Source organism: Balaenoptera musculus, chromosome 16 (genome assembly GCF_009873245.2).
Source record: "Balaenoptera musculus isolate JJ_BM4_2016_0621 chromosome 16, mBalMus1.pri.v3, whole genome shotgun sequence".
NCBI classification, from domain to species: domain Eukaryota; kingdom Metazoa; phylum Chordata; class Mammalia; order Artiodactyla; family Balaenopteridae; genus Balaenoptera; species Balaenoptera musculus.
This window is the reverse complement of record NC_045800.1, coordinates 16,063,144-16,090,546: the sequence shown is the minus strand read 5'-3', so window position 1 is coordinate 16,090,546 and position 27,403 is coordinate 16,063,144. Positions and strand designations below refer to the sequence as shown.

Here is a 27,403-nt window from a genome sequence, read left to right as displayed (position 1 = left end):
ACAGCCAAGAGAGGAACTTGCCTAGTACACACCTCTTTATTGAACGCTCCCTCCCCAATCTCAACAAACTCAACCCAGGCTCAGAGAAAGATAAGGATTTGGGGGTATCTGAAGAGTGATGGGAGACTCCATTCTACATCACCAGCCATAAATTAGGGCAACATCAAATTTCCAAAGAAAATGACTAAAATCATACTGCATCTCCTGGGTGGTTCTTCTGAATTTTACCATACATTTTTATGCTCATCTCCTAAATACAAATTTGGGTTTTCCTCCAAGTTAGCTTAGTTTAACCTAGGTTGATCCTTTTTATTTTTTGCCTTAGCTGGAACATTTCTTAGGGGAAGACTGCGGAAAATGCACAGGACTATGCAGTTGGGACAAGTTTTTTTGTGTGTTTGTTTGTTGTTGTTTTTTTACCTCTAGCCTGGTTCTGTCCACGTCTCTTAGGATTTTGCTGCGCCCTCTGTTGGTCACCATCAGCATTTCATATGGAAATATCTGAGAAGCAAAGAAAAACACCTCTTCTAGAATACTGCTGTCCATTTTTTTTTTTTTTTTGGCCATGTGGCATGTGGGATCTTAGATCAACTAGGGATCGAACCCGTGCCCCCTGCAGTGGAAGTGCGGAGCCCTAACCACTGGACTGCCAGGGAAAAATTCCCACTGCTGTCCATTTTATTAACAAGCAGAAGCTACCTAAAATCTAAGACTCCCAAGATAGAGCTTCTAAGACACTATGATTAGAGTATTAGAGTGATGGGTGTTCCTCACTGAAGTCTCCAGCAGACAGGGCAGGTTCCTATACATTCCCAATACCCACAAGTGTCTCATGTGGCACTGTGCCTCTGGAGGGCGTTGCTGAGTAAAAGAATACAGCTTACTATGTACTGGGGATGAAGGTAAAAATTAGAAGAGAATTGAAATTATCAGTATATGTTTTACAAGGCAGTACACATTTGCAGGGTTAGACAATCTCGTTCCATGACCAGCTCATGAATCCAGGGAGCCATGCAGCCCCAGAAGCAGTGTTTTGGTAGATGACATATTGAAATAAGCCCCAGTTATGGTCACCAAGGAGCACAGCCCTTGGATACCTTTGGAGTCACAGGATGTTCTGGAGCTGGGGCAACCAATCATCCCACTTTGCTTGGGACTGAGGAGGATTCCAGGATGCAAGACTTTCGGTGCTATAACCAGGAAAGTCTTGGGCAAGTTAGGGTGTGTTGGTCACCCTATCTGGAGGGGGTTGCAGCTGTTCCACATGGAGCAGGCTTTGCCACACTCATGGCAGGGGCCAAGTAGATACCGAGGTCATAGGAGAGAAGTGCTGGTACTTCACTGGGAACACACAGCACCAGACCCAGTGAGGGCTTAAACCTGCTGACTCGGTGTGACAAAACCCACAGAGTGGAAAGATGCTTTATGACACGGCTTGCCTAATGCACTGGCCTGGATCCAAGTGGGTCTCAACCCTGAAAATGGTGAAAGAGATAGAAAATCAAATCTTTTTAGGGTTATGTCCCAGTTTCATCCCATGTGAGAGGAAAGAGAAAAAGAGCCACACTTGCCTTTGGTTCCAACATGTTAGGCATGGAGACGCCCCGGTCCATCCTCATTCCAGGCATGTGGCCATCTGGGAGGGTCTGCAACAGAAATGCAGGTTCCAGGAGCAGCCCATGGCAGCATGGGGAGCTGAGGGAGAGCTCTGTGGGCTCCTAGACCTCCCTGTTTGGGTCTCAAATCTTCACTGCCATTTTAGAGATGTGTCATCTTAATTACCATGGATTTTTCAAAATGAGCTCCTTGTTACATAAAAGCAGGGATAGTGGGAATGCTGCTCTTTTATACTCCAGTTGATGAAAGGTTTTGGCTTAATAACTATTGACTGATCCCTGAATGTAGGCTGCACGTGTTAAAGTATATGGTACGTCAAAGAATTGCCAGGTCTATGCTTGTTTTTTTTGTTGTTTTTTTTTTTAATTCTAATCTTAGCATTTTTCCCCTTTTCTCATTCTCCATTATCATTTTACAAGGTTTAGGTTCTAGGAAAAAAGGAATGGTACCACAGCAGCTCTTTCCTATTGGCCAAGACAGGGGTTTCTTTTCATCTGTGACCACACAGAGGAGGGGAGGGCCTCAAGGAGTGAGTGGTTATAACTAAAAGAAAAAGCAACCGCATGTGCGTGGACCCTTGATGCTGGTCCACTTCCACCCCAGAGAGGACTCTCCAAAGGCAGAGCAAGGGGGTCCTCTGACGCCTGGTCTGGTTCGCGCAGGCCTGCAGGACCAGCTTGACCTGGGCGCCAGGCATGCCTGCTGCTCATGGCTCCTCACATCTGTGGACTAATGATTAGATGGATCAACCAAAATCAGGGTCTTCTCAACAGAAACCCTTCCCTGGAGCCGCAGAAGAACGTGTCTGGATTGTGAAAAAAGGCTGTTTTGCTGGTGTGGCCAACTTGAGAAAGACAGTGTTCCGTACCTGGTAGTCTGGAAAGGAAAGAAAAAGAAAATCTCAGAAGGGCAAGACCATAGAAAAATATGGAAACATCAACAGAGAGTATATCCTACTGCAATTCTCCAAACATTCCCCAACAAGCCACGCTCCCCCGGCTCCGGGTCTCTGCGCACGCGGCCTGGCTGCTCGCGGAAGCTGGAAGACGCCTCTCTGGTTTTAGTTATCAGTTTAAACACCCTTCCCTGGGGAAGCTGACACCCTGAAGGTGTTTCTCCCTTCTCTCTGCATCTCCGACCATAGCATTTATCTCACAGAGTTTCTCTCTCTCTTTCTGTCTCTGTCACATGCATTTTTTATTAGTTATCTGTTTTATACATATTAGTGTATATATGTCAATCCCAATCTCCCAGTTCATCCCAGCCCTGCCCGCCCCCCGCTTTCCCCCCTTGGTGTCCATACATTTGTTCTCTACATCTGTGTCTCTATTTCTGCCTTGCACACCAGTGCATCTGTAGCCACATGCATTTTGAAGGTAGGCCCATGTCTTGCTTATCACGATACTTCCAGGGATCTAATTAGTGCTCAGCACATAGTAGGAGCAATGAATTCCCTCCTACAAATTCGCTTCTTGTGGTCTCACATCAGGAGAGATCCTCTGGGATTTTAATGAATGCCCGGATGGCTCAGAGGACAGATGTGATCTGACCGTAGGATGTGACACAGCCTGAGCCCAGCCAACATGCCTGTGACAGCAGAGCCCCTTCTCCCCCTTGGTCAGCCAACAGCTGGCCGCAGGGGCCTCACCTCGCACTCCCCCGCTGACATCCCCATAGCTGTTGTACTGAGCAAAGTCTGTAGAAACAGGCTGAAATGAAGAAAAACACACCATTAGAAAATCTGCTCCACAGTACTCGTTTTGGAGTCAGGTGAAAAGGAAGATAGGATTTACAAAATCCTAAGAATTCCTCCCAAGCTGAATTCCTGGACCCCTATTATTTTTCCTACGTAGTTCTTCTTCTATGAAATACCTGTGTTTTGTGGTATATCCTATGCTACTGCTCAGCAGGTCCTTGGCAAGCAAGTATCCCTTGCTGATAAATAAAAACACAGTTTTCCACACCACAGCTACACAGTTACACTTGGTTCCATGCTTTGTGGGGAGGGAGGTTGTAATAAACTTTCCTGTACCTTTTAACAGCAGAGATAATGGCTCCAGTAATTACTTTTTGCTTGATTGTAGAAATATTTGCCACACAATTAATCTAGTCTTCCCATAAGCTTATACAGGCTATTCTTTTATCTAAAGTCAATTTCTCTTTCTCTCAGTAGAAATATCTTATTTTGCCTGTAACTCAAAGTGATTTACCAGGAGAGCAGGGTGATTACAATTTTCATTATATCCAACACTGAGATCATATTGTCAGGTGTATTCTGACAATACATCAGCACTTCAACCAGGACTCAAGAGGGAAGAGACTCAGAAACGAGTAATTGAGAAATCTCACCCGGTGAAGTCCGTTTTTCCCATAGCCTGGGAGAGATGAGGTTTTCGATGATAGAGCATGTGAAGCTGAATAAGAGAAAGATAAAAAAGTAACTGTTAGGAACCAGAAGTCCAATTCTTTCATGAAGTTGGCAGTGTATCTTCTACCCTACAGAATAGAAGATTCAGAAAAAAAAAAATCCAAATATTGGGCTCAAATGTTCACAAAATGCCACCATATGTGGGTGATGCAGGGAATGGGTGGGCAGTGAAATTTTCGAGGAGGGGTGGGGAAGGAAGAAGTGTTTGGCATCTCTGAATCCTCAACACAATCCTAATAATGATGGTAGTATTTCCATTTTACAGGAGAAGAAATAGGGGCTAATAGAAAGTTAAGTATCTTGCCCACGGCTGCTCAGCTTGTAAAGATCCAAGCAATGATCTAAACCCAGGGCTACTGGGATACACAGGCCCAAGCCCCAGTTGGTATGGCAGCGATAACTGATCTGGAGGCCTACACTTAAGTTACCAGGATCTACTGGCCAAGCACAGTTGGACGCCTGGGAGGCTTGGGATAGGGTATCCCATTGATCAACAGCGTGGACACCTCATAAGCTGCTGGGCTTTGGAGGGAGTAGACCTGGGCTTGAATTTTGGCTCTGCAACTTAACACCTCTGCATCTTCGGGCATGGTATTCCATCTTGTTAAGTCTTCATTTCTTGACCCGTGTAGATACAGCGCTATTTACTCTTATACAACAGAATTGCAGAATTGGAAGGAACTCTAAAGATTACTAAACTACCTAATCCAGGATCAATGCCAGTGACACATCTATGAGAAGGAGCAGGGCATTCCGGTTAAGGGTGTGGGCTCTGGGGTTATAATACTTGGACTCCTAAACCTTAGTTTTGGTAGTTATCAGCAATGTGACATTGGGTAAGTTACTTAAACTTCCCTTTACTTGTCTCCTGATCTACAAAATGGAGAAGATGATAATAATCATAATATCATCTACTTCATTGGTATGTTGTGAAGATTAAATGAAATAATGTTTAGCAGAAGTGTTTGCATAGGAAACACTAAACACATGTTTAAAGGAATCCTCAGGAGAGAAAATTATGCACTAGTTCACAGCATGTGAGAAGATATCTTGTGGGTTAAAAGAGAACAGGCTTATGACAAGTATAAGCAGGGGAAAATATACCGAAAGACTATTTCAGCCCAGTATATAAGTAATCTCTTTCAAAAGCATCGGGCTTCCCTGGTGGCGCAGTGGTTGAGAATCTGCCTGCCAATGCAGGGGACACGGGTTCGAGCCCTGGTCTGGGAAGATCCCACATGCCACGGAGCAACTGGGCCCGTGAGCCACAATTACTGAGCCTGCGCGTCTGGAGCCTGTGCTCCGCAACAAGAGAGGCCGCGATGGTGAGAGGCCCGCGCACCGCGATGAAGAGTGGTCCCCACTTGCCGGAACTAGAGAAAGCCCTCGCACAGAAACGAAGACTCAACACAGTCATAAATAAATAAATAAATAAAGAAAGAAAGAAAGAAAGAAAGAAAGAACGTGAATTTCTTTAAAAAAAAAAAAAGCATCAGCAACAGCACTGTTAGCCCTCAGCTCTTATACTGAATATACTAAAGTCATAATACTTTGAAAAAATTGTTCATGCTCTCTACAGTTAAAAAGCATTCTGTTCTTGGACTTCCCTGGCGGTCCAGTGGTTAAGACTCTGTGCTTCCACTGCAGGGGGCACGCGTTCAGTCCCTCGTTGGGGAACTAATGTCCCACAGCGCAACCACATCAAAAAAAAAAAAATTATAAAAAGCATTCTGTTCTCTATGAGGATTTTCTTTTTGCTGCTTCCCTCTGAGATGTACGTTCTAGAAGGTAGACCCAGTACAAGGGAACTGACGCCTCTTGGTTCTTGAGACCCTCCAAGGGCTCCCCCTATTTCCAACAGGAAGGAAACACACATTTAAGGAAGAGCCGTGGCAGGCTCTTAAGCTAAGTTGACATGACATAGGATTCCTACACTTCCTTTCCTATGGAACACTCTGCAGATTCCACCAGAAACCACCCTGCCTCTCCTGGAACCGTCAAAATAGGCTCCTTGCAGGCAGATGGCCAGCTCCTGGCTCAGGGAAGGCGGTGGGTCTGCTGCTCACCTGAGTTGATGGAAGAATCATAGCGCCCGGCGGCCAGGGAGGACCTCTCCCGGCTCTCCCTCTCCTTCTCCATCTCTTCTTTCAGTATCAGCTGGCCCAGGCCCGAGTTGAGCTATTCACAGAGAAAAGAAAAATGAAAGCGAAGCCCGCAATTACTTTTAGGGAACTGCAGTTTCTTTTTAGGAGATCCTGCAAGAAGTTCCTGACTCTGGAGAGGGCTGAGGCACATTGTCCCAGAGCCTGGTGGCTCCCCAAAAGGTCAGCCAGGTTTTGGACCTTGAACCCACCATAGTCCCTTCAATGTCAAGGCTCTGTTGCCCTAAACCAGGCTCCACATCAGAAGAATGTTCTCCCTCCTTTGCCCTCCCCGCAAAGCACCAGCAGGTAGACTCAGGAGGGCAATGTGTGAGTATGTACAGATTTTTGATGTAGGAAGGGAAGACTGGGGATAGTAGCCTTTAAAGATAAATTACACTGATCTGTTTAAAAGCAGGGAAAAAAATAATGCATGCTCATTGTACAGATTTTAGAAAATCCAGAAGGAAAGAATAGCCCATAATCCACTACTCAGAGATAACCACCATTTACATTCTGATCTATATCTATCCAGTATTTTTCTATGCACATAATATACAAAACTGGGAACACATAATAAATGTAACTTTGTATCCTTATATAACTAGTACCACGTGCATTCCCCATATGATTAAGTATCTTTGGAAAATGACCCTTATTGGTAGGAGTTTATCATTTCTCGGCTCCCTCAACCCCAGGCCTTCTGGGATGCTGTGGGCCTAAGATAGAGACAGAGGGTATAATGAGCATATCTTAGTGACAGTCCATTTTATCCCCTCTCTCTTGGCCCAGATATACACACAAGGTCCTATGAGTCCTGAGGAAAGACTTGGAGAAAGGCTCTGTCCCAAGGGAAATCCTTCAGCAGAGCCTGCGTGAGGGAAGGAAGGTGTTGTACCACCTCGGAGTGCACTTTGGCTTTACCTGGCCTTTCAGCATCCTTTCAACACATGCACCACACGCACACACCCCACACAGAGTCTTGCTCTCCTCGAAAAGGCCCAAACATTCCGTGTCTCTCTGACCTCCAGGTCACCTCTTCCAGAACCCGCTAAGTATTCTGCCTTATTACAGTCACCAGATGCCCATCTTGTCTCTCCTACTGGACAGTAAGCCCCTGAGGGCTGGGACTACCTCCTGCTCATCTTGGTGGCTCGTCCACGGTAATCGTTCAATAACATGGATCAACAGAACTGAAGACTGCAGCAAAGTCGTTTCAGGACAAACCTTCATTAATTGCTCCTCTTGCAGCTGCCGGCGTCTCAGAAGCTCCTCGTCATCTTCCTCTCTGCCGCTAGATCTGCGTCTCATGTCAGCTCCTAAGTCCACAGCAAAGACAACCTCTCACATTAGCCCCACAGCAAGGGGATCTCAAGGGACTGGTCCACCTGTGCTCAATGCGTCAGGCGGGCAAAGTCAGCAGCGGTCTTCAACATTCGTGAGCAACACATGGGAGAAAAGAGCCTGCCACCAATTCAGCTGGTTTCTTGAGACAACGGGCCCCGTTCGACAAGCCAGTCCAAAATGTGATTCAGTAAGGCATGCCTCCCAACAATCTGATCTGCTCAATTAGAACTCGGTTTGCCATTATGATTGGGTCTAAGTCATCCCACTGGCCACTGGTCAGAGCTTCCATAGTAGGTGGGAGGGGCATCTACGGTTATTATTTTGATGTCCCTGAGGTCATTGTTCAAATAGAGAGGAAGCCAAATTCATCTAGATACCATCAAATAGGTAAGATAGTCACTCTCTTGTGACGAATTTAAAAATCTTGTTTTCTTTTTCTGAATATTTAGGTTTGGCACCACACCATCACCCTGCCTTCTACCTCCAATAAATTCATTAAGAAGCATGCTTCAGTGGTTAAGACTCCATGCTCCCAATGCAGGGGGCCCAGGTTCGATCCCTGGTCGGGGAACTAGATCCCACATGCATGCCACAACTAAGAGCTTGCATGCCACAACTAAGGAGCCCATGTATCGCAACTAAGGAGGCAGCAAGCCACAACTAAGAAGCTCTCAAGCCACAACTAAGGAGCCCACCTGCTGTAACTAAGACCCAGTGCAACCAAATAAATAAATAATTTTTAAAAAAAAGAAAAAGAAGCATGCTTTATTTTTCTTTGAAGGGATGGGTCTCTAATGTTTCCTTGCTCTCAATCTTTCGGAAAATGGTCACAAAAGAGTTTTATACTAATGGGCCAATAAAAAGGGTTAATGCAGCTAAAAAGTTACTTATTTCAGTATAATAGAGCAGATCACATACAATTTTTAAGCCTCCTGAAAAAGGGGAGATGGAGGGGAAAGGAGGAATCTGTCTGAATGGCTGGAAAATTAAGATAATTATCGCTTTTCCTAAGTGGCTTGGACTAATTTAGCTGTGGGAGGAGATAGGAAAGCCTGTTAATCTAATCAAAATAAACTCTAACTAATACCTTCAGGGTTTGATCAGTTGGATTAATGGACCAGAAGCTTTCTTCATTTTGGAACCTCAAACCATTTAGTGATGACAGTTGGTAACAACAAAATATTAATTCTCCCCCAAAGTTTAGCTGTTTAATGTCCCTGCTATGCAACACGACTGAACTAGGAACCTCAGCGGCCCCAAGAACTGCCTGAAGGACGTGGACCAGCAGAAAAAAAAAGCTGACGACTGAGTCTTAGTTTCTAAAATCATGAATATCAACGTGAATTTTCTCTCTTTAATCTACACTAACAAAAATGAATAGACATAAGTTTTCAAGAACTAGATACATCTTAAGTCAACATAATGTATAGAATACTTGTGAATAAGGAACCCAGGAGGTATAATAGATTTTTCCTTCAACTACTTCTATAGATATCAATTGCTTTAAAATCCACTTCTATTGCTTGTAAAAGTTATTCCAAAAATAACTTGGCTAAAAACAGCAGGATGAAGAAAATTTGGGAATTTTGGAAAATTGAAGGCCTTTTAGGTTGTCAACAGAAATGTGATAAGATAGTCATATCTTTGGAAAGCTGACTCACTAAATTTTCAGTACTAGCTTCTGAGTTTGCTAATACCATTTTTTAGGGCCAAGTGATTTCACTAATGACAAAACAGTAAAGACACAGACACAGTTCTAAAGCATAAATGTGTGGTTCAAAGCAAAGAATGAAACAGCTCAAATGTGACATTTTAGCACAGAAGTCATGGAAATGACAGATGTGAAATCACGTAACTTTACATGAGTAATATTCCAGAACACTTGTTACTCTGTAACAGCCCTTCCTTAGTAATGGAGAACATGATCAGGTGAGAAAAATGAAAGAGCTTCAGTGTTAAGATTGGTTGTTAAGAGAATTGTAATTACAACCCAGAAATCGTCTAAAACAAACTTAATTCAAAGAAATCACACTTCTGTGGACACTCAGTAAATCCACCCACTATGCTCTAACTATATAGAACGAAGTTCTTGGCAGGAGGCTTTGATTCAACTATATTCAAAAGAGTTACTGACTTTACAGTAATAACTGAGAGTCCACACAAAACACCTGTTTTAGACCAGTTCTGCACCTCACTGGGTTTGGTTAGCACAAGGCTCCGGTGGTTGGGTTTTTGAAGCATTTTGCACACACGTTAATACTACCTTAGTTCTTTTCACTGTTCTAACTCTTGGTCATACTTTTCTTAAAAAATTTTTACACTAGGACACATTTCCTTGCATATTTTTAAGCACTGCATTTTGAGATCTCCTAGCAATTTGTCCATTTGGCTTAGCTGCTACAGTTGCATACCTATGGCGGCAAGTGAGGGGGGACCAGGCCAGTGGTCCGTGTCAATCTTTGGTATCTCGCTGGGGTCTGGAGCCTGGGCTGCTGGGAACTTGGAAAACTTGATGATGTCTTCTGAAGACTTGCTCTGGGCTGCCAAGGCAGCTGCATCTGGATGGGAATCAGGGGCAGCTTAGCTATCCGTCTGTAAGGCCATGGTAGTACAATCAATCCTCTTACATAGTTTTCTCGTGCTCTGGCAAAAAGTGTGAACTCCAGAGAGCTGTTTATCACCACTATCAATCACCCAGTCACTAACAGATCTTAGTGACAACTCGACTCATCTTCCTTACGTTCTGCCAGAAGCAAAGCTTCATTCTACATCTGTTCTACATCTGAAAAATCTTGTTCCAGAGCTGTGCTGTCCAATACTAGCTCGAGCTACATGTGGCTATTTACATTTAAATTAATACAATTAAATAAAACAAATGATTAATAAAATTAAAATTCAGTTCCTCAGTAGCACTAGCCACATTTTATGTGATCCATACCTACACGTGGTTAGCGGCTACTGTATTGGACAGCATAATTATAGAACATTTCCATCATCATGGAAAGTTCCACTGGACAATTCTAGAGCAATTAGAAATTTTAATCTAGTTAATTTGAAATTAAAGAGGTAAGTGAAAAGCATGACATTGTCATTTGACTGTAGGTGTTAATCATAAGAGAGCTGGTTGGCTTTGAATTTTTGTGGCTTCTTAGCCACAAAAATATTGGTCCGGTTCATTTCAATCCTTGCATACTGTATATGTGTCCTTGATTCCTAGGTGAAATGGCAGCAGGAAAATCCACTGTCAGCTTGCAGGAATTTAGCCTTGAGACTTGGGTTTGCCATACCCACTCGTTGTTTTGTTCAAGGGGCTGCATATACAAATGACTCATCCAGCTTTAAAACCACAAAAGCCAGACTAGGAGCAGCATTAGTTCCCAGAGTTCTTAATGGCTATGCTTATGGTGGAGTCATTGGCTTAGAGCCCCAGATGGAATCACAGAAATGGAGCAAAACAAACCAGGTTAAATGGTCAGTCCCTGATTCTGGCTAATTTTGCAAGCTGACCTGGGATGTTACTAAACATTTCACAACATATTTATAATGCTATAGATAAAATTTGCCCCCATCCCTGGGCTCATAGATTTTTAAATCTGGAAGTAACTTTTTGAATTTTCATCTCCAATTCCACATTTTTAAAGTAAATTTCTGGGTCTCAATTTGCTTCAGTAACTTGACTGAGGTCGCCCTACATAATAATAAGGGGTAAATTCTCAGCCAGGCATGGAACAGTGTTTTTCTGAATTTCTAACCTCATGAGAATAAAAGATAAAATCAGCTTGGAAAACACTGCACACTATATCCTCTTCTTAAAGAAGGACAATATGTGTTAGCATATTAAAGACTAAGAAGTGTGACTTTATTTAAGTCTAGCATTTTCCAAATGCACAGGGCATAGACACCAGTTTTTGGTATGACATCTATTTCTATCACAGAGAACTGCTCTTTTGCAGAATGTCCTTTGGGATGTACCGCTCTGGTTGTGCTACTCTTAATTACAAGAGACTGAAAGAAAGTAAAGAGTAAAGTCAAAGTCAATTTCACAAAAAGAAGCAAACTAATCTCTTCCAAATAAATAACCTAACATTATCCTATCTTTTTAAATCTTAATTATTTGATTATTTTTATTTGGAGAGGCAGGATCTTAGAGATTTCAGTATTTAAAAAAAAAAGTCTCTAAACTGATAAATCAAACTGGGAATCTTATTCTTAAATTAAAAAAAATTTTTTTTTAAAAGCCAGACTTCAAACAGTACTTACGCATTAGAATTGGTGAAGTCAGTAAACATTCACATGTTAATGAGTGGGTGAGAAGACATTAAACCATAAAAAAAGCAAACAAAAACAAGGTTAAGAAACTTAAAAAAGCAAGCACATGGTGTAAACTCAAAAAAAAAAAAAAAACACAGATGAAGAAAAAAAATCATAGTTCTAGAACCATTACAATACATACATTCTTTTTCCCCTAGAATGTTGGCCTGAAATTTTTTTCCTTTTTGCATTTTCAACTTTATTTGCTTTTCATGTCATCCTAAGCCTTTAGGACTCATTAATGTCAACTGGATTCTAAAGGCAGCCTTCAAATTTCCAGTCACAATTTGTGTATAATTTTCTGAAATCACCTGGAGACCAGTCTTGGCTTTCTACCCATTCACAGAGATTTATAGCAGCTGAATCTATAGAGACCTAATAATGTTGGAGGGAAATGTGATTTACAAAGAGTAATATGATTTCCTGGGTTTAAAAATTCTATATTCCCAGAAAAGGAAAACACAGTTATAAATCCACATCAGTGGTTCTTAGTTTGCAGGAATTTCAGAGACAAGCTGGCCTAATGTACTGGTTTTTGCAGACGAGAAACTGAGGGACAGAGGTTATGTCTCTGATATCACAGAACCATTTAGGTGAAGAGCTGGGATCAAGGCTAGGGCCTCTGTCTCAGCGTGAGTCCCATCCCCTCTACCACAGGGTGCAGACATCTGCATGCCCCATCAGAAACTGGGGAACTGGACAGTCAGGCTGATGGAGGCTTGGTCAAATTAATTTTTTTTTGGCCACGTGGCTTGTGGTATCTTAGTTCCCTGACCAGAGATCGAACCTGTGCCCCCTGCAATGGAAGCACAGAGTCCTAACCACTGGAACGCCAGGGAATTCCCTTGGTCAAATTAATTTTTAGGTAGCTAGCCTTCACTAGTTTTAATTAGTTAAACTAATTGCAAGCTCATCAAAATTATCAGAGAGGTTGGTTAAATTATTTGATGGCCCCCCAAAAAAGTCTTGTTAGGGAGTTTGTGAATTACTGTGTGACCGTACCTTTCCTTCTCTATGAGTGAAATGATACATGGTTTGATGGGCTCAGAAATAAGCTAGGAGTTTCCTAATCAAGCTAAGTGTTCTCTATCTAGGAAAACCGACTTCACAATATTTGCATCATAGGAGACCATAAAGGCATAATACACTGGACGCCCCAGTTTGATTCTCAAAAGCAGCAGCAGGTAAGCCTTTCAGAGGACAGCGAAGAGTTCAGCTGACGTTGCTACTTAAAAGCTACGCGGAGGAAAGCGGGTTTTACCATGCTGTTTGTAGATGGGTGGTTTTCGGTAAATGTTGATCCCTTGATCTGTGGAAATGAAAAGCAAAAGGTGTGTGATTATGGGGAGCCATCCACCGATGGGAAAAACAGATCAACCAAGAGGCAAACCAAACTGAAGATTCTCCAACAAAAATAACCCAGAAGGTTAACTTTTGTATTACAAAGATTGAGGTTACTGGAAGAAGAAATTACAGGAATGAGTGAATTACTATAGACATGTGACATGGAATCCTTTGTAATACATCTTAGGATATAGAGAGATGTCATTCACTCATGAGCCATTTATTTCAAATATACACTTCACTAAAAGTGGGGTTAAAACAGGAAGAAACGCAAGCAGTGCAGATACTGTGATGGTGAGGAAGACATAACCAGTTTGGGGAAGATCCCCAAATTGCTACTGTCTCGAAATTGAGCTCCCAGTAGAGACCAGTGGCTCAATTTACTTTTCAACTAATGAGTGGAACAGTGGAAAGCGATGTAGTGAAAGTAAGAGTATATTTTTGTAAAACATAGAAACAATTTTTAGGTGCGAGGCTAGTCTGATGTATGGACAGGATGTTTGACAAAATCCTAGTGTGTATAGGCCAAATTTTACAAAAGAAAGGAAAAGTAAAGAGATGCCAAATATTATTCATATATTTATATAGAACCCCATTTGATTATGCAACCATTAAACTTTGACTGCAAATACTCAGGAGGTTTCAAAAGGTTTCCCCAGAATCTTGGGCACTGGGTCCTGGTTGGGCATTCTTCATGAAAAAAGTTGCAAACGTACAACACTGATTTTCAAGGTTCGATGAAACTTCATTTATATATATATTTTAAAGGCAGTCCTATCTCAATGGTATGAACCCCATTGAACTTTCCTCTGTTCAAACTTCTAGGTAAGTTTGGAATGCAAAAGAGAAAAACTACTACAGATTCCAAACATGTATGCCAACATTAACATAACGGGTAATTTATTAAACCACTTTCAGTAGCTAAAAGAAGCAAAACAATGTACTTCTGATGGAAAAATAATATCATGACTTCTGATGGCCAATCTTGCCTTCACAAAGATTGTGAGCTGACCCTAAATATTAAGATACTGATGGGTTCTGATTTTTCCAGTTCCTGATGGCAAATTACTATTTGTACCATGACAGCAAAGCTTATAGCACCAAGCCTAAATTGCAAGATGTCTTTGTGGGCTATGGAGGTGGTTAGTTAATTACACACTGCAGAAAGACCCTCCAAATGACCCAATTTTTCAGCTCTCTGAAAAGTCCACAGAAAGAATCTCCACACTGGAGACAAACAGATAAAATAAAAGTACTCTCAAGAACGCTGAGGTTCAGTCTTCAGGATGAGAAGATAACTAGATTGCCATTGTGTTAGACAATGACACTAAATCACAGAGTGGTATCTTAGAAGGTACTAATATAAGGGTAAAATTAAAATTTTTGTCAAAACAAGACAAAACAAAGCAACTTAACCTTTATTCCTTCACCCTCTGCCTCCCAACCCCCTTCAAAAATTTTAGAGAAAACGTAAACCTTCAATACAATCCTGGCATCTCACATACAAAGCTTTTGAAAGGCCCTCTAGGTCAGATCCTGCAATTTAGGGTTTGTCGACTGTGAGCACCGCAATTAAAAGAGCATGAGAAATGGAGACGAGACAGAGGTGACAAGCCTACATTCTACACGGCGACAGGACGCCAAGACACAGACCATGTCAGCTCCTACCTGGAACATGGAAATGTTTAGGGGCCTGAGCGTAAGTTGGAGTGACAGGGCGGCTGTCTGGCCGATAAGGGAGAGGGGAGTTCCGGCCGCTGGATGGTTCATTGCCTCCAATGAGAAGAATGGAGAAAACAAAATGAGAGAAGGGAGAGCAAGAAAGAAAACAAAGCAAGCATAATAAAAATTCAAAACGAACAAACCGGAAGGAGGTACATCAAAAAGGAGGAACCAAAGAAACAAACTCAGTTCATCAACTTGGCTCACAAAGGTGACTGGTATAAGGTTGCATTTTCCAAAAGAGAGATTTGAGTTCAAGTGGAACTAGGTTAAAAGCAGTGAGCGGTAAGGTGCATCATTCCAATGGCATGCGGCTGAAGGCTGTGAGCTGGCAGCAAACTGATTAGATGGAAAGTACATTAAGAAGAACGGAAAGTCACTTGCTAATGATTCAGGGTCAGTCGTCAGATGGTTACAACCCAAGCATGTAAAGGGGTGGGATATGCAAACCCCAAAACAATCACTTCCAGGCATAATGGCAGAGGCTGGCAATCAGAATCGATTTCTCTGAACGGAAGGCTGAGTCTGGGAACCTGTGTGGTCCTTCCTCTGAGCAACGCAAAGTGCCTTCATTGCAGCCTATGTTTCTGTTGCTTCACTTTGAAATACACACAGTAGAGTCAGACCCCTTTCTTCCAGGTACCTTGGGACCACTTATACTTCTCTCCACCTTTCTCTTAAAAGAGGCTCTACCCAGTCTAAAAATTCCATCAGTGAGACATTTACTGAGCATCTACTATGGCTGGGCAGTGCGCTTCGATTGAGGCTAAGTAGGTGAATGAGATGTGGTGCGTAGCTGCACGGGGCTCAGGGTCTACCTAAGGAGACAGACTTATAAGCAACAAGTACACGTAATACCACATAAGTGCTTACTCGGGCGTATGTGAAAAATTCTATGGCACTCACATGAAGGTGCCACTGATTTTTCAGAAAGGCTACGGAAAGATGCTAGAATTGAGTTGGTCATTGAAGGGTAAGCTCACCAGGTGGATGGGTGGCCGGAGGGGTGAGAAGGTCCAGATTCTAGGGAGCTGGAACATCACGGGGAAGGAAGGGCCCCGGTGTGTGGGAGCAACAGGATGGGCCTCTGCGGCTGGGCAGCACGGCGTTCTTGGAGGGGGGAGTGGGGAAGCGCCTGGAATGTGCTGCTGGCCTTGGCTGCAAAAGCCTTGAGGACCCCCCCATAGCCACCATCACTCCCTCTGATGAGAACTGCAGGGTGAACTGAGACTTGTGCAAAATTGGAAAGAGATCAGCTCTTACCCTACTGTCCTCCTTCCCCACGACTGAGGGAACATCCATGCAAGAATACACCAGAAGATATAGGACTATCAAAAGTTAATGAATTAGTAAGGTAATTACTTTTATGATTGAGTTGTAAGGGTTCTTTACATATTCTGGATAACAAGTTTCTTATCAGACATATGATTTGCAAACATTTTCTCCCATTTTGCGGTTGTCTTTTACTTTCTTGATAGTGTCCTTTGAAGCACAAAAGTTTTTTTTTTAATTGATTTATTGATTGATTGATTAATTGCTATGTTGGGTCTTCGTTTCTGTGCTAGGGCTTTCTCCAGTTGCGGCGAGCGGGGGCCACTCTTCATCGCGGTGCGCGGGCCTCTCACTATCGCGGCCTCTCTTGTTGCGGAGCACAGGCTCCAGACGCGCAGGCTCAGTAGTTGTGGCTCACGGGCCCAGTTGCTCCGCGGCATGTGGGATCCTCCCAGACCAGGGCTCGAACCCGTGTCCCCTGCATTAGCAGGCAGATTCTCAACCACTGCGCCACCAGGGAAGCCCCATTAAGCATAAAAGTTTTAAATATTGATAAAGTCCAATTTATCTATCAGTTAAGGCTAACAATTTTAAATAAATCATAGATCTTCAGAAAATAGAGCAGGAGTCAATTGTTTTCTCTCTCTCTTTTTTTTTTTTACTTTGTCTTAAATTTTTTTTTTTAATTGAGATATAACTGACATACAACATTATATTAGTTTTAGGTGTACAAGAGCCAATTTCTTCAAGTAAATCAAACTGTTCTAAATCTGGCCAGCAATTCATGAAAGATGTCAATTGCTGGAGTCTCACAATAACATGTTCAATAGAGTTTTAATTTTTTGATATGTATAGTTTTAGATAACCAGAGCACAGATCTGTACCAAATGGGCAGTAAGATATTCCGAATATGAGATCTGAATTTGTTACTGTCTCAAATTTAGAGTCCAGGTTTTTGGTTATCATGTTCTAAAACTTTTGTCCTTTTTTCTTTTTTTGTTTCAAGAGTCAGTTTAGCATCTAGCTCCCAATATATTATAATGCTGACTTTACTAAAGTGAGATATTAGCTCCTAAAAATTATGAAGCTTCACCTACAACCACTGATCTATTAAAAAGCTCATTTAAAGAGAAACTCACCTCATTTACTATCACTCTCCTAAAGAGAAATAGGCAGCTCATGTCTGAAATATAATATAAAAATATAAAAAACACAGGTAGAGGCAAGCAGGGGAAGGAAGAATACAGTTTATGTTTAGAAGAAAATCCTGCTTTAAACCTAAGGCTGAATCAGAACTAGATCTCATTTACCTCTGTGTGTTCAACACAGTGCCTGGTCACGACTAAGTGCTTAATAAATGTCTGTGAATGAATGACTGAAGTAGGCCAACTAATTAATTCTACAGCAATGAATAACCTAATTTAGTGAGCACCACTGCAGTATCAACCATCATCTTTCTCTTAATTATAGGCAGCCGGATGCTAGGACACAGCAGTGGGATCACAATAGTACCTTTTTTTTTTTTTTTTAAAATAGCTTTCCCTAGAGTTGATCCTTAATAACCCCAATTTAATTGTTTCACTTCAGAAGAATTCTTTACTCCTACAAACATTAGAAATTATTCACAAGAGTAATCCATAATTTAAAAACAGAATAATTCTTGTGGGCTATTCTCAAAGGAAGTTCTAGAGAGACTCAACTTTCTTGCTTTATTTGAGTTTTTTTTTTTTTTTGAAGACCCTGCATATCTTGAACACTGGTGCTACTGCTTTGAAACCACACTACTCCCTGCCCTTAATCCTGCACCTCTAACCTTCCTGTACTTGTAGAACGTCAGATTTTCGGGGGAGGGGAATGTCCTCACAGGTTTTGGTTATAATATCCAATCAGATGAAACTCGATTAAATTTGTTCTGATAGTTACTAGCCAGGGTCACGCACACACAAAAATAGCTGCATATATGGGACATCAAGGTTTAAGGTCATTAGAATTAGCATTTGCCCAAGTATTCTATCATTAAGATGCTCTGCTGCCCAGTGGCAGTAGAAACCCATCACTTCCATGGTTGACGGCTCTCAAAGGCTATGGAACGACTGTCTGAATTCCCAAAGGGTGTATTCTGGTTGAATGCTGTCTCCAGTTGGGCAGAGTTTTTTACTTAGCAGCATATCTTCGGCAACCACCGACCTTTCTAGTGGCTAGAAAAAATGCTAGTATGTTCAAGTCTTTGTAAGTAGATTTAACTCTATAATCATTTAAAATCTCCCATGCGACATTTAAAAACACTAGGTAGACAGCTACCCAGCAACACACCCATCTAAGTGATCCTGCATAGTATGATTTCTACACATCACAACGGCTCGTTGGGTTAAAGGTCTCAGAGTACATAATGTTGCTAGGTACCAAATTCTTAGTCCTTGAAATGCGAAAGGCATTAAAAATTTTGGCATTAACAAAAAAATTCTCAAGATGAGGCCTTTTCTAAGTTAAACACCCTTTCTTTAAGTGATAAAACGTTTCCCTCTATCCTGGATGGAAATAACTGATGAAGGCCCTAAAAGGTTATTTTCGTGCTTAGTTCATTACTCAGGCAAAGTGATGTATAAGCCATCAGATGAAATATCATATACGGAAGGTGTCATCGTCATCGTCATCGTCATCGTCATCATCATCTATCAGCCTGGAGTGGACATTGTTTAAAAATAATATAATAGTGTATATATCATATAACATTGTATATATCACACTCATAGCCATTTTGTTCCTTTAAATAAGTCCTTGCATTGGTTCATCTAAGTTGTTAGTGATCTTAGCTACTGGGGGGAGAAGCTACTGTATATATAGATATACATTTCTTGGTCTTCATTTTTAACTCCTTCCAAGTCAGCCCAATAGGCCAATTTTTCAGTCCTCGGGAGATCATTCACTGGAAGGATTCCCACTGTACTTAAATTCAAACGCTCTGTCCTACTTTTATTCTTCTTTTCGCCACCATGAGAGCGTCAGTGACAAATTCTAAGACAAGTCAATGTAAATGGCAATGCTTGTGTCTGCTCTGGGAAACGGCTGGCACCACTTAGCTTCTGGCCTCTAAGTGCTTATGTTCCAAAATATAAATTCTGAGGGGACCTTAAAGTTGGTAGCATCTAGAAGGTCATGACAGAGTTTCAAGATTACTGGTCCTTGTCTAAAGCTTCAATAAACGTTACGGTTTCCTTCAGCAAGTGTCAAATACATATTTGCATCATAGCAACTCATATCTATGGCAAAACAAGGAAGATTTCTTTCAAAGAGACTTAATATATGTAGCCCTCCTGTTTGCAAATCTGATTCATGGACACAGAAGGTAATGTCTAACAGTATTTCAAAGGGAAAGGAAGAGAAACTCTGCAAACATGGCACAAAGCCCAAAACAAGGTGAAAATAGTTTTTCCAAATAGGCATGCACTTGTCCAAATGGCCCAACAATGATATACTGATATAGAATGAAGCTGCAAGGAAGGTCAGAGAACAGAAATAAAAAACACAATGGAAAACAAGATGGGCATTACAGAAAATGGATGGGGAAGCCAATGAGATAGAGAGAAAGCTGGTGATGTGCATCTCAGCTCTACACCCATGCAGGTGTCCTCAGCTCCGTGGACCCTGGGGGCCTGGGCCACATGCGTCTGAAATAAGGGCCAAGAATTGGACTTGGGCAATGGGAGGTGGGCTTCTGGCTGCCAGAGGGGCTAGGGGACCCCTGCTTTCAGCCACACCTTCCTGAGATGGACATCCTACCCTGGGGTCCTCAAGCTCCTTGGCTTACATTTGTTTTAAAAATAATTTCCCTGAGATTGCAAAACAAGCTCCAAGATAAAGAGTGAATGCTCAAATGAAGAGCCATGGAAAACCCTGGGAGACTTTGCTCCTTTAAAGATATCTTAGATGTGTTTCTCTAATGGCCATACGTTCCCCCGGGGCTGGAGAGGACTTTCATGTAAATGGATACATGTTTTTCAAAATAACTAAGACGTAATTCTTTGCAGAATCCGTATTTAGCTATTCAACTAAACTAGGCTTTTAAAGCAATATCTTTAATATACAAATTCTGCATGATTGATTTTGTAGTTTAGCAAAAAGCTGATTTTAAAACTAAGCATATACTGTTATGTACATTATATTTTGTATCTGAAGTATATAAACTATTTCATCTGAACCAACTGTAGGCATATATCCAGTAAAAAGAAAATGGGAGAGAGACCATTAGATATTTTTTAAGCGTAAGCTCGAAGTAACAAACTATTGCTTTCTATAATTTAAACCTATACTATTTGACTGTGTACTTCGAATTCAGACTGAAAAAAGAAAAGATTGTATATCTACATTTTTAATAAAGCACCATTTAGGCACACTGAAGTACTGTAATTTTCCTAACCACCTGGTATTTCTGTTGAAAAGTTAATTTTGTAGTTTAAATGCCTGAAAGTAGCTGTTTGTCTTGGCCTCCGTAAGAATGCAATTTTCTAGTTAAAAAGAGATGGAGAATAAAAGTTTGCTTTAAAAATTATACTTCGTGTATAGCATTTAGACCGAAACACAGCCCCCTCATAGGAATGAGGGATGGGAAGGCTTGGGGTTTATCTAGTCCTGGTGTTGCCACTTCCTAGCTGTGAGTCCTTGGCCGGGTCACTTAACCAGGGCTTCAACTCTTCATCCACCCCCATGGCTGCCCCCTGCTACTTTACTTCATAGGGACGCTGTGAAGAGTGATGGATTGATGCAACCGGAAGTGCTCTAAGAGCACCATGCCGAGGGGGAAATCACAGAGGGACCAGAGTTGAGCGCTCACTACACACCAGGGCATTTCACCTTGCCAACTACAAATTGGCACTTGCCATCTACCTCTATAAGGATGAAATCATGAGCCGCAGCAGCGGCTGACCTTCGGCACCCCCTGAAAGGAGTTCAGGGTGGAGATCAGGAATGAGGCCCTCTGTGCTCTGGGAAAAACTGACAGGACAGGTCTTCAGATAGTCAGACACTTTCAGGAGAAGATTTTATGAGCCCAATTCTTGCATCTCCTCGTATCTAGAAAAGCACTAAAATCCTTCATGGTGACGTCTGCTCCTCGTGACTAGCACAATCCTTCTGCAAAAAATATGTGCCTGATTGCATGTACTCCCCCTGCACCAAAATCACACATCTACTGACCTTCCCCTTACCTCTCTGGAGCAGTTTCTCAGAGCTATCTCCCGGGCTATAGTCCTCATTTTGCCCCAAATAAAATTTAACTCACAGCTCTCACGTTGTGCATTTTTGTTTTTTCAGTTGACAACCTCACACACCCCAATACCCTAGGAGAGGTTTCATAGATGAGGCAAGTGGCACTCAAAAGGTTAAGTCTACAATCCAAGGTCCCATAGCTAGCATGTGACAGAGATAATATTCAAAGCCGGGACTCCAGTGTCCACATGGGTGCCCATCTCGCCATAAGGCTGTGCACACGCACGAGGTATTGAGTCTTGATATTTTGTGATGTGTTATTTGTATAACTCTGTATAACTTTATAGGGTACATGACATTTTTCTTCCTACACAAAGTGGCTTTCTGAAAGATGAAATATATAATAACCGAACAAGGCAGTTTACATTTTAATGAATTAAAAAATGCATTTTCCCTTGCATATTAGAAACAAAGAAACAAAAATCTTAATTTGGCCAAGGGCTTCTATATTAAAGTCTCTTTAAAATACATCTCTGAAGTTTTTTTCAATAATTTCTTATGGTTTTATAGACATTCTCTAAAGTATCATCTTGACATCTAAATAATAAAAGTCTTTCCTCCCCAAATACTAATTAGCAGTAATAATTTTAAATAATCTGTCAAGAATTTTAGAAAGTGCTGCACCTGCTGAAAAATTTCTTTGCTAGTGGCAAACGGTACGTGTCTTCAAACAAGCTTGTCAGCAATGTTATTTTTACAGCACAGAAAATGCTAAAATCGCATGCTTGTAAAATGACTGCCAAGGAAATTCAGTCAAAGAGCACAACATTTAGGCTGCTTGAGAAAGTGTTAGAGATGTGAGCTCTTGGAAATCGGGGTTAGAATCCCTTAGGTCTGTCTTAAGACCCACGACAACATCTGTGCTTGCCTGCTACTCCCTCCTTAAGCTATTTTCTTTGGTTAATTTGGTTCAAATCAAGACTACGGAAAAAGTTAGCATCCTCTGGGAGCTCCTACTTATTTTAAATTATGGCTCCTACTTATTTTAAATTTGGGGCTGTTGGCTCGATTGAGAATGGCTACGGAAACATAACAGACAATGAGAACAATGGGAACGGCATAGAGGGAAGGGCAGAAATGGGCAGTAACAGAAAACAGAAGGCAAAGTCCCTCTTCTCCATCATGCAGAAATCAGGACAGGTCAAAGGAACATTACTCTAAGGGTTGTCTCAAGGAGAGAAATTTAAGTTACGTTGCCATAGATCTTTCATACCGTCCAAACATTTTAATATTGTTACGTGGTTAAGTGGCTTATCACCATTAAGACAACTTTGGAACCCTTGTTGCTGAATACCGTCGTGTTTTGCTGAGCCATAACACGTATGGAAACCAGGAAGATTCCCCAGATATATATTATATTTTGCTTTTGACCAGAGAAAAACAAAATAATAATATATATTTTTCTTAAGCAGTAGATAACAAATCTTAGGTTCTCAAACATATTTCCTGGGCTTCCCTGGTGGCGCAGTGGTTGAGAATCTGCCTGCCAATGCAGGGGACACGGGTTCGAGCCCTGGTCTGGGAAGATCCCACATGCCAAGGAGCAACTGGGCCCGTGAGCCACAACTACTGAGCCTGCGCATCTGGAGCTTGTGCTCCGCAACAAGAGAGGCCGCGATAGTGAGAGGCCCGCGCACCGCGATGAAGAGTGGCCCCCGCTTGCTGCAACTAGAGAAAGCCCTTGCACAGAAACGAAGACCCAACACAGCCAAAAATAAATAAATAAATAAATAAATAATAAAAATAAAGGAATTCCTTTAAAAAAAACAAAAACAAAAAAAAAAACATATTTCCTGTTGCTTCATCTAGAGCCCTTTAGAAATGACATATTTCTCCTAACGAGAGATGCGATGCCAGTTCTAAGACACGGCTGGGTGTAGTCGTGACACACGCAGGCATGCTGAGAAGTCCAAAGCTCGGAGCTGACTCTTGGAGATACACCTTATTAGCCTTCCCAGGGTGCTAATAAATCTCCGCTGTGCAGGGTGCTGCCTGGGGAAGCCTGCCTCCTAACCTTTGATCTGGGGAAGGAAGTGGTGTCGGAAAGGGGAGTTGGGGCGGGAGTCGCTGTGGCCGGAGCTGAGGCTGCCGGTGTGCAGGGTGGACCTCTGCACACCAGGAGACAGCAGCTCTGTGCAGCAAGGATCGGGGCAGGACACGGTGCAAACAGAAAAGAAGAGCAGAAATTAACACAGGAGCAGGGACAACGCCATCGTTCCAAGGGAGAAAAAAAAAAATAAAGAACGTTAATCAGGAGTCTGAAAAAGGAGGAAGGAAAAGGGGTTAAGAAGGCATCTACGAAGGGTTACACAAAGTGGGGAGAGTCTGCAAACAGGTTTAGGTCAGTACAGAGTTCACTCTCCAAGAATAAATGGCTTTAGTGGGAGGGAACGGCCACCAGAAGGTTCTGTCAGGATGACACCAGCTACCACTGAGCCAGCACTGGGCACGTCACTTAGACTCAACCATAGCTGTTTTTAAAAGGCACCTGATGAAACAGAACCCTCTGAAACACATGTACAAAACTGACAATCATTTCAAGAACCTTGCAAAGAAATACTTATAGGTAAGGGTCAGATTCTTTTTTTTTAAGCTGCAAACATCTCCTACTGCAAGTTTAATTTTACTTTGCCCATGTAGAAGGGAAACCTGTCTGTATCCCCTGTGTAGCAAAGGGCCACCTATGATCCTGAGAACTGGGTAGTGGTGACACCACGGAGCTGGAAACTCAGTTCTGGACACTAACCTAAGCCCAGACCTAAGGACGTGCGTGATCCTCTGGTATCTAGAACGTATGGAGTGGATACTCTGAGGTGCTCTGTGCTGACCATGACTATGCTAGCAGAGCCCCACCTCGAAAAAATAATTAGGAGCCCTAACAACCGCCATCACGCATGTCCATAACGTATTGTGAAGGGGGAGGAGAAGTTCTTAGAATGGGGAATGTTCTACAGGCTCTTGGCATCAGAACCATGACTAGAACAGAGGAAAACTTTCTACTGCCCAATGAGGACATGACCTTTTAGGGAAACAATGTCCCTGGCTGACCACTCCCTTGCTGTCCAGGGATTCTCTCGAACAACAATTTGCCAGTGAACCTCGCATCATTCTGACAAGGGTACGGCTGCGGTATCAGGGTATGCCCATACGTAGGGGTGGTGGCACAAAGGATTTCTCATCACCCAGACAGAAAGTGGCGTAAATCCAAACCCAGAAGTAAAGTGAATATCATTGTACATGAAAAATAAAAGGAATTTCTTTCCTGAAAAATTTTCCTTTAACGTAACTCAACAAATACTGAGTAAATATTTATGAGTCTAGAGAAAACTATACTTTATTGAAGGATCAAAAAGTAGAAATTTAATCCTCTACAAGCATTAAATCTATGGCTTTAAAGAGAAGATTGCAGCCTTTTTACATTCTGTTCATTTCCTTTGGTTTTATTTTATAAAATACGTTAGCATATGAATGGGCTTATTCTCATCAGCCTGCACAGAAGCAAGAGGCTTAAAATGAAGTCTTCATAGACATACATCATCACCAAGTTTGTTGAGAAGGCCAAAATTCTTCCTTGGTGAATCTATTTCTCAGCAATCCTGGGTCTGTGCTGGGATCTCCATGCTTTTTCTACTCTACATAGGAGATACCCACTAATAGTAAAAGGGACTACATTCTGCCGAGATAAAGGTAAATGAAGTCCACTACTCTTAATATTCTCCATCATAGTACACCTCTAGTGTTTTTATATTTTCCAAGTCTGATTCAAAATCTTAGGTCGGAAGGCATCTTAAAAGTTACCAAATACAACCCCGAGGTTGTATATGAGACTTCTTTCTAGCAGGTTCTTAACCAAGCATGCTTAGTAATACCATGTGCCCAGATGGGGTAAATATAATAAACCCACCAGTAAATGACTGATACTGGATTTAGATTTTAGATAAGCCTAAAAGGCACATCACCATATTTTCTTTTGGAGATCTCCATTTTAAGTCTCAAAGTGCTGAGATTTTCTTCAAGTCTAAAAAAAACAAAAAACCTCCTTCGCTTCTAGGTGTTCACTGTCAAAATGTAATTATTTAATAAGTCATAATGAATATAACCATAAAATGACTCTCGTTTTGAGAAAAGAAATAACACAAACTACAATGGAATAGGAGTTTGCAATTTTTTCTGGGAGAGGGGCAGATAGATTTGGCAGCCAGATTTTTAAATACGCTATCAGCGGTGGGGAAAACAATCACATAGAAACACGGATGACTCTAGAGAGTGAATCCCGGGAACAGGTGCCCTTACCAGGTCTGTGAAAATGCTGGGGAGAGCGAGACGTGGTTGGAGTGTAGCTGTGACGGCTGTACACAGGGGAGTTGATGGAGCCCTGGCTGGTGGACCGGTGGATCATCCGGTCCCGCCCATCCTGGTACCCCTGGAAGCAAGTGCAAGAAAGTGGGAGCACAAGGCATACATGCAGGCTGTTGTCAGGTTCAAGAGAAATCAAGTTGCACCAAAGTCACCCAGGAACTATCCCGTCTACCTGTTCATGTATACACTTTGGGGCCATATTCCTTAAATAGGTATGCAAACAAGCATTCCATGGTTAGTGCTTTTTGTTCAAAACCTGTAGTGCTTGCCTTTACCAAGATTTTAAGATGTAAAAAGGATAAACTCCAGTGTTGATAGAGCTCTGGGAAAAGAGGGAATAATTCCAATGACCACGCTTATATTGTGCTTTTCAGTTTTACAAAGTCTGTTCACATAGGTTGTATCATCAGATCCGCATCATAAAGAAGGTAGCACACATGGTATCACCTCCCTTCTTCACAAATGCAGAATGTTTCAGAAGGTTCCACGCAGGTAAGAGACCCGTGTGCAGGTGTGTGCAGGTGGAGCCTGCTTCAGAACCAGCCTCCTGACTCTCGTCTCATCCCTGGATCCAACCACCAACCCACACCATCCATGCTGTTGATCTGGTGATGTTTTACGTTGATTTTCCTGGAGGACAAGCTTGTGGTGGCCTCAAATCCAGTAATTCTACTTCTACTTTAGGAAGCAAATTCCAAAAAGGAAAAAAAATTTTTTTAAACGATCTTTAAGTGGAAAAATTTCCTCAGATATTTATAATGCCACCATTTATAAAGACAAAACTTTGTATTACGTGCTCAACAAAACTGGGGAATAATTAAGTTATGGCATATCAATTTAATGGAATACAATAGCACCACTAGTCTGTCACCATGTCCAAATCTAGAAAAGAATATTGTAGGTGTAAAGTATAAAAAAAATCATACACACACAAACAAAACATAAAACTTTAAAAGAATTAGAAGAGTACAAGGAACGTTTTACATTTTAGGAATCTGTTGCCCTATGAAGTTTCTACTAGCACAATAAAAATAAAAGTTTGAAAGAATGCATGAAAAAGGACTAAATTAAAACCTCAAAAACTATGGATGTGTGCAATTTGAGAGCAAGAGGCAAAAAAACTTTGATTTGATCCTAGTTGGCTGCAACAATAAATTAAAACAACAACAAAACACAATTCCCCCAATAATGTGCCTCAACCTATTATTATTATTTCTATTTTTGACAAGTGGTCAATAATAGAAATTAATTCTTCATAACTTCAGTTGAAAACGATCAGAATATTCATAGAAATTAGTTATTCATAGCACTCAATCATAAACCACAACAATACTACAGAGATTTTACCATCTCAAATTATTGTGATTACCTGAGATCAGTCCAGTTTCATATAGACTATCCAGACAGTTACTTAGCTTTAAGACAAGACTACTGATTTTATTTATTATTATTATTATTTTTATTATTTTTAGAAGGGGGTAGACCTAACCCCTGAGGAGTTTGCTCATTGGATACATAAGGAAATACAAAATAATAAGCAGCACGCTGAACAAACAATCCCTTGATTATTATTACCTGTAACAGCTTAAATGAAAGT

The 27,403-nt window shown here is 41.6% G+C and overlaps 1 protein-coding gene across 22 annotated transcripts in view; it reads right to left on the bottom strand.

Annotated features, from left to right (window-relative positions):
• Window positions 1–27,403, bottom strand: part of ABLIM1 (actin binding LIM protein 1) — a 328,315-nt gene that overhangs the window by 5,746 nt on the left and 295,166 nt on the right. For 5 of the 22 annotated variants that reach the window (XM_036828284.1, XM_036828275.1, XM_036828280.1 and 2 more), the window contains 10 exons: window positions 25,741–25,870; window positions 13,106–13,153; window positions 9,945–10,085; window positions 7,414–7,505; window positions 6,112–6,223; window positions 3,967–4,031; window positions 3,266–3,326; window positions 2,486–2,493; window positions 1,572–1,646; window positions 421–501 (listed from right to left, as the gene is read on the bottom strand). In XM_036828284.1, coding sequence (XP_036684179.1) covers window positions 421–501; window positions 1,572–1,646; window positions 2,486–2,493; window positions 3,266–3,326; window positions 3,967–4,031; window positions 6,112–6,223; window positions 7,414–7,505; window positions 9,945–10,085; window positions 13,106–13,153; window positions 25,741–25,870 — 813 coding nt within the window. Of the gene's footprint in view, window positions 1–420; window positions 502–1,571; window positions 1,647–2,485; window positions 2,494–3,265; window positions 3,327–3,966; window positions 4,032–6,111; window positions 6,224–7,413; window positions 7,506–9,944; window positions 10,092–13,105; window positions 13,154–14,856; window positions 14,962–23,461; window positions 23,579–25,740; window positions 25,871–27,403 lie in introns of all 22 variants that reach the window. The other 17 variants (XM_036828267.1, XM_036828263.1, XM_036828268.1 and 14 more) reach the window with 8 other exon arrangements.